This window comes from Pleurodeles waltl, chromosome 10, assembly GCF_031143425.1.
Source record: "Pleurodeles waltl isolate 20211129_DDA chromosome 10, aPleWal1.hap1.20221129, whole genome shotgun sequence".
Classification (NCBI taxonomy): Eukaryota; Metazoa; Chordata; class Amphibia; order Caudata; family Salamandridae; genus Pleurodeles; species Pleurodeles waltl.
In genome coordinates this window covers 725,008,546-725,022,233 of record NC_090449.1, presented here as the reverse complement: position 1 = coordinate 725,022,233, position 13,688 = coordinate 725,008,546, and the positions used below count along the sequence as shown (strand labels likewise).

Sequence of the window (13,688 nt, the reverse complement as noted above, 5' to 3'; positions counted from 1 at the left end):
TGGCTCCTGAGGAGCATCTTTACCTTCATAGACCAAGAGCATAAATGGTCTTTTTTTATACAGTTCTTACACATTTTATTTTTAGAATTTCAGAACCAGATACACCGGAATGAAGAACCTTAAGGGTCCAATTATAACATTGGGATTTTTCTTAATATGTCATACTTCCTTTGCAAGAAAAGGTTAACTGTGTTCACGTCAAATGTTTCCAAAAATCATGGACTGCATGCATGACGTAGTAAAGTAAGGCAATAAATAATATTACGCTTTAAACCTAGCAATAATTTACCTCGTCTCCAATTGATATGTTAGCACACTTTCTTCCATTTTCTCCAGTACCATTCACACCATTTTTACAAAAGGACTTGTAGCTTATAGTAACACCCTCCGGAAGCTTGCTGTTTTCCAAGATGACCTCTGAAGATAAAGACTAAAAAATTATGTTAATTTCAAGATCAGCTGTTAAATCCAAGGGCAGAAAATATGTTACAAATAATATGAAACACAGTTATAGGTTTTCACTACATAAGTATTACTTTTATTAGGTGGTTAAAGTTATTCATGAATCATGCAATTGTAATTTCCAGTTCAAAATGAAGTATAAACTGGGTACTCAATCAGAAATGGCAGCTCAGGCTTTGGGATTAATACTGGATCAAATCAACTATTAATATTCAATCCTGAAATAATGGATCCCAGATAATCTACTAAAATACTATTATAAAACTTATGTAGCAACTATAGAAAACAATCATGCTGCAGGTTTATTTTTTTCTGCCCAAACAGCATTCTGAAGCAGGAGAAAGGGTAAAGTGTTGAGAGGGTGATGGGAGCATTATAGGTGAGCCATATACATCATTAGCGCCAGCAGAAAAAATGAACAGTGATGATCCAAATAACATTGGGAGTACTACACAATGTCAGTAGATGGCAATACTCCTTCCAGCGTAACTTTATCAATCCATGGAAACAGCACATTATGTGTTAAAGCATTACAAATGTTTAAAACTTTAGAATGGGAAACTGAATGAGTCACAGGTACACTACAGGCAGATACCAATGTCTCTACAACAATTAGAGAGCATTGATCACATTCTGCATTTGGCATACTTACTACTGGTCAGCAGTTTAAAATAAAGGGGTTCAGGGTTGAGTTTAAAAAATGAAAACTCATGAAGGGTAGCAGGGGATAGTGCATTAGGCTAACATAAATAAATCATCTGGGAGACAGGGAGAAATCCTAGAAGTAGTTGAACTTTAAACAAGGCCAAACGCATTACAATAATTTCTAAATGCCCATGGTTATTGGCAGAAAAAAACATAACTTAACATTTTGCTGGGCAGAGTCGTCATACCATCATAAAGCCTTTTGATAATTTCTAAAAAATAAATAAATAAATATATAAAAAAAAGAATAAAAAACACCTATAGCCAGACACAATTTAAAACTGTTTTGTCAACTTGCCACTGGAAGAGGATCTATTTAAAGCATGTCAATCTAAGCAATCACATAGTAAAGACATTTTGCCTAAAACTCAATCTTGTAAAAAAAAAAAAAAAAAAAAAAAAAAAAACACCGAAGAGCCTTACCGATTTGGAAAGGTCTGTTGTCTAGCTACGCGGAAACATTCTCTAGTTTAGAATTGGGAGCTCGGAAGAAAAAGGCTGCAGATTGCAACCCACTTACGTTATAAGAATCGATGATCAGATGAATCACATTGCTGGAATTTGATGAGAGCGTCCCCACAGCAGATTTTGGAATAAGATTTTTCAACTCCTTCAAAAACACAAAAAGCTAGCTTTTAAAATACAGGTTACAAAATGGTGCAAACAAAATTTTTTAATTAAACCTCAGTAATTATTTAAAAACACCATCTACAGTCAGTCACTAAGGAAGAATGTAAATTTCCCAAAAACACGAGTAGCAAGGTCTGGCGTGGTTTGTACTTTGAAATAAAAATAAGGCATGGACAATGCACACAATTTACAGGGTGAATATTTTACGGGTAAGACTAACATTTTTTTATGGCATTCGAGGACAATCAAAATATGCAACAACTGCATAAACTACATAACAAAGTCTAAGATTTGGCTCATTGTGCCTTCTCCAGAGTTTACTTTCGGTGGTGCTCTCCTAGATAATCATGTATAGAACATGAGCAAGTTACTTTGTATTCCTTTAAATGTGTTCAGTGATGTAATAAATATCACTAGTGATGTCCTATGTCATTTCATCTCAGGACATGGTAGGTAAAATTATAGTTTGAACTCAAATCCATTGCTTCAGGATTTCAGAGGTCTTGTGCCCGAGCAAGAACTGACCCCCTCCACCACCTCTTCTGGTGTTAAAATCCCGCCTCTTATGAGGTCTGTGAACCAGGTTAATTGGACGCAAAGCCACTGCAAGAGGTTTTGGGCCCTTGTTGGGCAATTGCGGGGGCCGCGGTTCTTTTAAAGTGGGAAGGAAAATACAAAGTATTCCTGCTGTAAGATTATTTATGACATTTGTAATTGCATAGGTCACATCAAGTGTGAGGAGCACTGCATTTGGGGTGCGAGTTATTGGTTGCATGCCTGTTGTGGGAGTACTTGATTACGGATTTAACAAGAACTTGCAACTTTTATTGGCTTTTCTTTAGGAAAATGTTCACAACCCTTGGCAAATGCCACATGGTACATTGTGAGTTGAACAAAAGTAACATAAATCCCTGTCTGGCATCTTACATTTATTACAATTGCATGTCAACAATCTTAAGTAATAGATATATACAACTGTTACCACCAATGGTCCAGATTTTGTGTTTGCGTGGAAAGCCTCTTTGGTTCTTCTGATTGGCAACATTTTTCTTTGCCCTTCTTTTATTATCAAGTCCTGATCTGACTGGCTGGCTGTGTTTGACTTCTTAATGAGTCCCTGTTAATGTGGGTTCCCACTCGGTTCTCATCCAACAATATAGAAAACAAATCACCTGTTTGCAAAGCTCTACCATGACTCCATGCTCATCTTCCACAATCTGTCAAAGGTGATTTAATACCTGTACAGAGGGGGTAAACAAGGCAGAGAGGGGACACCCCTCATTCCCCTCTTGACTACACAACAACACATTTTTATTGCTTAAGTGAGCCTGCAAGTTATTTTAAAGAACAATGTGGCAGTATAGAAAGGAAGTGGAAAACACATGACAGTCCCCCTTACACGACTCAGTTAACTGACTCAATGGCTTTTTCTAAATCAAATAATATAGGTCGACAAGGCCAGAGAATTCCCATGACTGGCAAAGCTATTCAGACCTGCTTGATGAAATGCCTTGCACTCCAACCCAGCATGAATCCGCTCTGGACTGGGTGTACCAAAGAGGAGACTAACTTGACCAGCTTATTAGCCAGAAAGATTTTCATATCGGTTAATGTAGGACACTGGATGGTAGTGCTTGCACTGACTTGGGGGTCTGATTCAGCAGTACTTGGACTATGGCCCCTTCAAGATACTCTCGGTATGTTTTATTTCACTAGAGATTCAAAAGGTATGGTGTCAAGATCAAAGTAGACAGTTTGAAATAATCAAACATTAAACCATTAGGGCAATGTTTTTTTGTGCCTGTAAGTCATTATTGCTTTAAAGAGTTCATCTGGCAAAACTGGGTCCTCTAGGGTATCACGGTCTGTATTGCTAAGCACCTGCAATCACAGTTCACTGATCAATGGTAACTAGGTGGTTCCTTACCACTAGGAGTAGTTTTGCAGCCTGAAGAATTTTCCGGATTCACCTACTTTGCATTATTTCACCATCAAGAGGTTGGGTCTCGAATTGTCCTTCCTTTTTTATGTGGGCGTCAACCAACATTTGGTGGTATGCCCCTCCCCCTGTGCGGCGTCAGGAGATGCCCTAGATGTTCCTGTGAATGGCAGCCATTATTCTTTCTGTTTTCCTTTCTTCTACTTTTTCTTTTTTTTGTCTTCTTTTTCCCACCCGATTGCGCTGACCTCATCTTTCTGGGGAGATCGGTTGGTCGCATATGAATCCAGAAAAGTCTTCAGGCTGCAAAGCAACTCCTACTGGTAAGTAATTATTTCGTTTTGCAGAATGACTCACTTTATGGATTTACATGTTTTGCATTAGATTATGTAACGATATTCCCTCAGTTGAGTTGCAGGAGTTGAGAGTAGGTAGTGTTTGCAAACAGGTGCTGTAGTACTCTTTGTCCCACTTGCCTCTTTGTTCATTTGAACATCCACACAATAGTGTTTTGTGAACGTGTGGGGGATTACCCATGTTGCGGCGGCGTAGGATTCAAATAGTTGGCTTTCTTTGCAAAACTCTTTAGTCTCTTGTTGACAGTATATCAATGATCTTCTTATGTCTAAAGTATATAGTGCTCTTTCCATCTGTGTTTGTGGTTCATTGAAGAACACTGGCAGTTGTAAACTTTGATTGACATGGAAACTGCTTACTACTTTAGGTAGGAATTGAGGGTTGGTTCTAAGGACTACCTTGCATTTGTATATTTGCAGATATAGCGCTTGTAATTTGCTGACCCTTCACACTGTAGTGGTAGCAATTAGGAAACACTCAAGAGTGTAAAGTGATTTAGGAACTGTCTTGTGCATAGGTTCAAATGGTTTTGTCATTAATTGCGTTATCACGTTGGTCCTGGAACCAATCTTAGTGGTACAATTCTTTTTTCTCCCTCTAAGAATCTCTTTACCTCTGGTAAAGTGAAGAATCTATTACAGGAGATGCCCCTGGGGTATGCTACTATTGCTGCTAGGTGTACCTTTAACACTGCGTAGGTTAACCCACTATCCAATAGGTGTTTTTTCCCCCATTTTCGCATCCCTTGTGCACCAGTGGATATACCTTTCAGGCGCTATGCTGCTAAGCTGAGTTTGTCGGCTCTGGGTGGTAAACCTTTCCTTCTTGCACTGTTAGCAGGTCTTTCCTTGTTTTGATTTTGATCATTTGTCCCCTGGACAACTCAAGCAGTTCCAAGTACCAAGTCTGTCTGTCTGATTGGGGGGACATGAGGATGAGGTTCGTCCACGTCCGTTTGGTTTTTGCCAGTACTTTCTGCATTAAGGGGGAAAAAGGTGTAAACAAATTTCCCTGACCAGTTTAGTGACCGGGCATTCCCCTCTGACTTGTGGTGTGGAAAGCTGGAGGCAAAGTTTTGGCATTTTATATTTTCTGCCGTTTTAAACAGGTCTATTGTTGGTCTTCTCCAGAACCTGAACATCCTTTCCAGTGTTTCCTGTTTCCTGATTTAGTTTCCTTTTGTGTGAACTGCTTTCCTGTCTGCTTAGTCTGTCCGCCTCTGTGTTTTCCTTCCCTGAGAGGTGGACGATGAAGAGGCTGATCCTCCTTGAAATTGCCCATTGCCAAATTTGTTGCACTAGACTGCTCAGTGTGAATGATTTTGTGCCTCCCTGCTTGCCCAGGTAGACCATAGTTGTTGTGTTGTCTGTTTGTGTTACCAAAGTATTCCTCGTGATGTGGTTTTGAAAGGTTTTCAAGGCCAGTAAGACTGTTTTCATTTCCAGGACGTTGATGCACTTGTGCTGTTCTACAGCACCCGTATTTTTAGGTTCCCTGAAAGTTACATCCCATCCCTTTTGGAATGCATCTGTTGTGATGGTTACTGTGAGAGACAGTGTCTTAAATGGTCTTCTTAGGGTCAGCAGTCTTGATTTACAATGTAGTGCTTCCCCTTGTATCTTTGCTGTGACAACCACTAGATGCTTCCAACTCCCAGTGGCTTGTGACCATTTGTTGCAGCTCTATCCATGGAAAGGTTGCACCTGTAGTCTTGCATGTATTATTAGTGGAATGCATGATGCCTTCATGCCCAAACAGTTTCATGCCTGTCCTCAGTGTCCGACTGCCCCTTCTGGTAAATGTGAACTTGGTCTGCTATTGCTTCCATTTTCTTTGGGACCAGGTATGTTTTAACTATTCTGAGTTTAGGATTGCTCCCAGGAACACCTTTTCTTGTTCTGGTTGGAGAGATGATTTTTTTGTGTGGTTTATATTAAATCACCAGTGTAGAAAAGTGCCTTCTTTCTTGGCATGGTTACCCCCATTTTTCTGCCTGTTGGCAGTGTGTCTATGTTCACTGGGATCCTGCTAACCAGGACCCCAGTGATTATGCTCTCTCCCTTCAAACATGGAGACCTGTACCTTTTTCACCCCACACTTGGCATACCGGTACCCCCATGTAAGTCCCAAGTACATGGTACCTAGGTACCCAGGGCATTCGAGTACCAGGGGATCCATATGGGCTGCAGCATGTATTATGCCACTCACAGGAAGCCCATGCAAAGTGTTCTGCAGGCCTGCCATTGCAGCCTGTGTGAAAGAGTGCATGCACCCTTTCACTACCAGGTCACTGTAAGTCACCCCTATGGCAGGCCCTGCTAGCACAGAGGGCAGGGTGCAAGTACCAGTGTGTGAGGGGACCCCTGCACTAGCAGATGTGCCCCCCACAAACTCCAGTACCATTTTCATGGACTTTGTGAGTGCAGGGACACCATTTTACACGTGTACTGGACATAGGTCACTACCTATGTCCAGCTACATAATGGTAACTCTGTACCTAGACAGGTTTGGTCTCAAACATGTCGTAATCATACCTCAATATCACTGCCAGTATTGGAAGTATGATTCCAAGCACTCTGGGGACTCCTTAAGAGGACCCCCAGCAATGCTCCTACCAGTCTACCAGTGATTTCCGGGCAGCCCAAGCTGCTGCCACCGCTCAGACAGGTATCTGCCCTCCTGCTGCTTTAACAGCTCAAGCCAAGGAAGGCAGAACAAAGGATTTCCTTTGGGAGAGGGGAGTAACACCCACTCCCTTTGGAAACAGGCGTTAAATGGCTTGGGAGGGGTAGCCTCCCCAAGCCACTGGTATGCATTGAAGGGCACATTTGATGCCCTCCATGCATAAACCAGTGTACACCGATTTCTGAAACTGGACAATGAAAAGGGGAGTGGCTACTCCCCTGTCCATCTCACCCCAGGGGTGGTGCTCAGAGCTCCTCCAGAGGGTCTCGGGGTTCTGCCATCTTGAATCCAAGGTTGGCAGGGACCTCTGGGAGCATCTGAGTGGCCAGGCCAGGCAGGTGACATCAGAGCCCCTTCATAAGTGCTCACCTGGCTAGGTGGCCAATCCCTCTTTCAGGGCTATTTAGGGTCTTCCTCTAAGGTGGGTGTAAAGAAATGGCTCCCTGTTGCAGTTACCCCCCACTTTTTGCCTGATACTGACTTGACTGAGAAGTGTGCTGGGACCCTGCTAACCAGGCCCCAGCACTAGTGTTCTTTCACCTAAAATGTACCATTGTTTCCACAATTGGCACAACCCTGGCACCTAGGTAAGTCCCTTGTAACTGGTACCCCTGGTACCAAGGGCCCTGATGCCAGGGAAGGTCTCTAAGGGCTGCAGCATGTCTTATGCCACCCTAGGGACCCCTCACTCAGCACAGACACACTGCTTGCCAGCTTGTGTGTGCTGATGGGGAGAAAATGACTAAGTCGACATGGCACTCCCCTCAGGGTGCCATGCCAACCTCCCACTGCCTGTGGCATAGGTAAGTCACCCCTCTAGTAGGCCTTACAGCCCTAAGGCAGGGTGCACTATACCACAGGTGAGGGCATATGTGCATGAGCACTATGCCCCTACAGTGTCTAAGCAAAACCTTAGACATTGTAAGTGCAGGGTAGCCATAAGAGTATATGGGCTGGGAGTCTGTCAAAAACGAACTCCACAGCTCCATAATGGCTACACTGAATACTGGGAAGTTTAGTATCAAACTTCTCAGAATAATAAACCCACACTGATGCCAGTGTTGGATTTATTAAAAAATGCACACAGAGGGCATCTTAGAGATACCCCCTGTATTTTACCCAATTGTTCAGTGCAGGACTGACTGGTCTGTGCCAGCCTGCTGCTGAGAGACGAGTGTCTGACCTCATGCGGTGAGAGCCTTTGTGCTCTCTGAGGACAGAAACAAAGCCTGCTCTGGGTGGAGGTGCTTCACACCTACCCCCTGCAGGAACTGTAACACCTAGCAGTGAGCTTCAAAGGCTCAAGCTTCGTGTTACAATGCCCAGGGCACTCCAGCTAGTGGAGATGCCCGCCTCCTGGACCCAGCCCCCACTTTTGGCGGCAAGTCCAGGAGAGATAATGAGAAAAACAAGGAGGAGTCACTGGCCAGTCAGGACAGCCCCTAAGGTGTCCTGAGCTGAGGTGACTAACTTTTAGAAATCCTCCATCTTGCAGATGGAGGATTCCCCCAATAGGATTAGGGATGTGACCCCCTCCCCTTGGGAGGAGGCACAAAGAGGGTGTACCCACCCTCAGGGCTAGTAGCCATTGGCTACTAACCCCCCAGACCTAAACACGCCCTTAAATTTAGTATTTAAGGGCTCTCCCTGAACCTAGAAATTAGATTCCTGCAACTACAAGAAGAAGGACTGCCTAGCTGAAACCCCTGCAGAGGAAGACCAGAAGACGACAACTGCCTTGGCTCCAGAAACTCACCGGCCTGTCTCCTGCCTTCCAAAGAACTCTGCTCCAGCGACGCCTTCCAAAGGGACCAGCGACCTCGGACTCCGAGGACTGCCCTGCTTCGACGACGACAAGAAACTCCCGAGGACAGCGGACCTGCTCCAAAAAGACTGCAACTTTATCCAAAGGAGCAGCTTTAAAGAACCCTGCAAACTCCCCGCAAGAAGCGTGAGACTTGCAACACTGCACCCGGCGACCCCGACTCGGCTGGTGGAGGACCAACACCTCAGGGAGGACCCCCGGACTACTCTACGACTGTGAGTACCAAAACCTGTCCCCCCTGAGCCCCCACAGCGCCGCCTGCAGAGGGAATCCCGAGGCTTCCCCTGACCGCGACTCTCTGAAACCTAAGTCCCGACGCCTGGAAAAGACCCTGCACCCGCAGCCCCCAGGACCTGAAGGACCGGACTTTCACTGCAGAAGTGACCCCCAGGAGTCCCTCTCCCTTGCCCAAGTGGAGGTTTCCCCGAGGAAGCCCCCCCTTGCCTGCCTGCAGCGCTGAAGAGATCCCTTGATCTCTCATTGACTTCCATTGCGAACCCGACGCTTGTTCTAACACTGCACCCGGCCGCCCCCGCGCCGCTGAGGGTGAAATTTCTGTGTGGGCTTGTGTCCCCCCCGGTGCCCTACAAAACCCCCCTGGTCTGCCCTCCGAAGACGCGGGTACTTACCTGCTGGCAGACTGGAACCGGGGCACCCCCTTCTCTCCATTGAAGCCTATGCGTTTTGGGCACCACTTTGAACTCTGCACCTGACCGGCCCTGAGCTGCTGGTGTGGTAACTTTGGGGTTGCTCTGAACCCCCAACGGTGGGCTACCTTGGACCAAGAACTGAACCCTGTAAGTGTCGTACTTACCTGGTAAAACTAACAAAAACTTACCTCCCCCAGGAACTGTGAAAATTGCACTAAGTGTCTGTAAGGAAATGCCTCCTTGGCATGGTTGCCCCCTGACTTTTTGCCTTTGCTGATGCTATGTTTACAATTGAAAGTGTGCTGAGGCCTGCTAACCAGGCCCCAGCACCAGTGTTCTTTCCCTAACCTGTACTTTTGTATCCACAATTGGCAGACCCTGGCATCCAGATAAGTCCCTTGTAACTGGTACTTCTAGTACCAAGGGCCCTGATGCCAAGGAAGGTCTCTAAGGGCTGCAGCATGTCTTATGCCACCCTGGAGACCTCTCACTCAGCACAGACACACTGCTTGCCAGCTTGTGTGTGCTAGTGAGGACAAAACGAGTAAGTCGACATGGCACTCCCCTCAGGGTGCCATGCCAGCCTCTCACTGCCTATGCAGTATAGGTAAGCCACCCCTCTAGCAGGCCTTACAGCCCTAAGGCAGGGTGCACTATACCATAGGTGAGGGTACCAGTGCATGAGCATGGTACCCCTACAGTGTCTAAACAAAACCTTAGACATTGTAAGTGCAGGGTAGCCATAAGAGTATATGGTCTGGGAGTCTGTCAAACACGAACTCCACAGCACCATAATGGCTACACTGAAAACTGGGAAGTTTGGTATCAAACTTCTCAGCACAATAAATGCACACTGATGCCAGTGTACATTTTATTGTAAAATACACCACAGAGGGCACCTTAGAGGTGCCCCCTGAAACTTAACCGACTGTCTGTGTAGGCTGACTAGTTCCAGCAGCCTGCCACACCAGAGACATGTTGCTGGCCCCATGGGGAGAGTGCCTTTGTCACTCTGAGGCCAGTAACAAAGCCTGCACTGGGTGGAGATGCTAACACCTCCCCCAGGCAGGAGCTGTAACACCTGGCGGTGAGCCTCAAAGGCTCACCCCTTTGTCACAGCCCAGCAGGGCACTCCAGCTTAGTGGAGTTGCCCGCCCCCTCCGGCCACGGCCCCCACTTTTGGCGGCAAGGCTGGAGGGAACAAAGAAAGCAACAAGGAGGAGTCACTGGCCAGTCAGGACAGCCCCTAAGGTGTCCTGAGCTGAGGTGACTCTGACTTTTAGAAATCCTCCATCTTGCAGATGGAGGATTCCCCCAATAGGGTTAGGATTGTGACCCCCTCCCCTTGGGAGGAGGCACAAAGAGGGTGTACCCACCCTCAGGGCTAGTAGCCATTGGCTACTAACCCCCCAGACCTAAACACGCCCTTAAATTTAGTATTTAAGGGCTACCCTGAACCCTAGAAAATTAGATTCCTGCAACTACAAGAAGAAGGACTGCCTAGCTGAAAACCCCTGCAGAGGAAGACCAGAAGACGACAACTGCCTTGGCTCCAGAAACTCACCGGCCTGTCTCCTGCCTTCCAAAGATCCTGCTCCAGCGACGCCTTCCAAAGGGACCAGCGACCTCGACATCCTCTGAGGACTGCCCCCTGCTTCGAAAAGACAAGAAACTCCCGAGGACAGCGGACCTGCTCCAAGAAAAGCTGCAACTTTGTTTCCAGCAGCTTTAAAGAACCCTGCAAGCTCCCCGCAAGAAGCGTGAGACTTGCAACACTGCACCCGGCGACCCCGACTTGGCTGGTGGCGATCCAACACCTCAGGAGGGACCCCAGGACTACTCTAAGACTGTGAGTACAAAAACCTGTCCCCCCTGAGCCCCCACAGCGCCGCCTGCAGAGGGAATCCCGAGGCTTCCCCTGACCGCGACTCTTTGAATCCTAAGTCCCGACACCTGGGAGAGACCCTGCACCCGCAGCCCCCAGGACCTGAAGGACCGGACTTTCACTGGAGGAGTGACCCCCAGGAGTCCCTCTCCCTTGATCAAGTGGAGGTTTCCCCGAGGAACCCCCCCCCTTGCCTGCCTGCAGCGCTGAAGAGATCCCTAGATCTCCCATTGACTTCCATTACAAACCCGACGCTTGTTTCTACACTGCACCCGGCCGCCCCCGCGCTGCTGAGGGTGAAATTTCTGTGTGGGCTTGTGTCCCCCCCGGTGCCCTACAAAACCCCCCTGGTCTGCCCTCCGAAGACGCGGGTACTTACCTGCAAGCAGACCGGAACCGGGGCACCCCCTTCTCTCCATTCTAGCCTATGTGTTTTGGGCACCACTTTGAACTCTGCACCTGACCGGCCCTGAGCTGCTGGTGTGGTGACTTTGGGGTTGCTCTGAACCCCCAACGGTGGGCTACCTTGGACCAAGAACTAAGCCCTGTAAGTGTCTTACTTACCTGGTTAACCTAACAAATACTTCCCTTCCCTAGGAACTGTGAAAATTGCACTAAGTGTCCACTTTTAAAATAGCTATTTGTGAATAACTTGAAAAGTATACATGCAATTTTGATGATTTGAAGTTCCTAAAGTACTTACCTGCAATACCTTTCGAATGAGATATTACATGTAGAATTTGAACCTGTGGTTCTTAAACTAAGAAAAGATATTTTTCTATAACAAAACCTATTGGCTGGATTTGTCTCTGAGTGTGTGTACCTCATTTATTGTCTATGTGTATGTACAACAAATGCTTAACACTACTCCTTGGATAAGCCTATTGCTCGACCACACTACCACAAAATAGAGCATTAGTATTATCTATTTTTACCACTATTTTACCTCTAAGGGGAACCCTTGGACTCTGTGCATGCTATTCCTCACTTTGAAATAGCACATACAGAGCCAACTTCCTACAGTGTCCACTTTTAAAATAGCTATTTGTGAATAACTTGAAAAGTATACATGCAATTGAAATAATTCAAAGTTCCTAATGTACTTACCTGCAATACCTTTCAAACAAGATATTACATGTTAAATTTGAACCTGTGGTTCTTAAAACGCGCTGCTGAGGGTGTACTTTCTGTGCTACTTTGTGTCCCCCCCCGGTGCCCTACAAAACCCCCCTGGTCTGCCCTCCGAAGACGTGGGTACTTACCTGCTGGCAGACTGGAACCGGGGCACCCCCTTCTCTCCATTATAGCCTATGTGTTTTGGGCACCTCTTTGACCTTTGCACCTGGCCGGCCCTGAGCTGCTGGTGTGATAACTTTGGGGTTGCTCTGAACCCCCAACGGTGGGCTACCTTGGACCAAAAACTGAAACCTGTAAGTGCCTTACTTACCTGTTGAAACTAACAATAACTTACCTCCTCCAGGAACTGTGAAAATTGCACTGTGTCCACTTTTAAAACAGCTTATTGTGTTTTATGTAAAAAGTATACATGCTAAAGTAATGATTCAAAGTTCCTAGAGTACTTACCTGCAATACCTTTCAAAAGAGCTATTACATGTAAAATTTGAACCTGTGGTTCTTAAAATAAACTAAGAAAAGATATTTTTCTATACAAAACCTATTGGCTGGATTTGTCTCTGAGTGTGTGTACCTCATTTATTGTCTATGTGTATGTACAACAAATGCTTAACACTACTCCTTGGATAAGCCTACTGCTCGACCACACTACCACAAAATAGAGCATTAGTATTATCTCTTTTTACCACTATTTTACCTCTAAGGGGAACCCTTGGACTCTGTGCATGCTATTCCTTACTTTGAAATAGCACATACAGAGCCAACTTCCTACAGTGGGTCCTCAGATTCGGCTTGCAAGACTCCAGCAGGATTCCTCAGCTGTGCATCCTCAGAAGACAAACTCTTCAGCCTGCACAAGAAGACAGAACCTCCCTTGGAGTGAAGAAGTCACTCCTCTGCATCCGCAGGAGCCTGATGCAATGACAACTGACTGCGTGGATCTCTTCTCCTCCTGAGCTGCGTGAAACCTACATCAGGGTGGTGGTCTGGAGTAGTCCTCTTGGCCCTCTCTGCCAGCTGTCCAACTTAGGGAAAGGTAAGCCCTTGCCTTTCCACGCAGCACAGTACCCCCCTGCACTGCATCTCTTGCACCTGCCAAGGTTTGATTGCAGCTCCTCCAAGGGATCTTCAGGCAACGTGTAGCTTCAGTCCCCAGCACTCCTTCCTGCAATGCTCAGCCCTCTGTGTGGTTTTCTTTGCGGCGTGGGACCCCTTTCTGTAGTACTGTGGGCTCCTCTGCAACTTGTGTCCCCATCCTGTGGGACTCCTGTGGGTGCTGCTTCTGCTCCTGTGGACTCTCTGGAATGCTGAGGGTCCCCTGCGACCCCGCCTCCTGGGATGAGTCCTCCTGGGCCTTGCTGGTCCACGGCAGCACCACTTTTCCACTAACTGCGAGTTTGCCTTTGCCAAGGCTTG

At 46.4% G+C, this 13,688-nt stretch overlaps 1 protein-coding gene across 6 annotated transcripts in view; it reads right to left on the bottom strand.

Annotated features, from left to right (window-relative positions):
• Window positions 1-13,688, bottom strand: part of ITGB1 (integrin subunit beta 1) — a 367,090-nt gene that overhangs the window by 200,182 nt on the left and 153,220 nt on the right. For all 6 annotated transcript variants that reach the window (XM_069211246.1, XM_069211243.1, XM_069211245.1 and 3 more), the window contains exons 9-10: window positions 1,688-1,777; window positions 290-430 (exon numbers count right to left, since the gene is read on the bottom strand). In XM_069211246.1, the coding sequence (XP_069067347.1) occupies window positions 290-430; window positions 1,688-1,777 (231 nt within the window). The remainder of the gene's footprint in view (window positions 1-289; window positions 431-1,687; window positions 1,778-13,688) is intronic.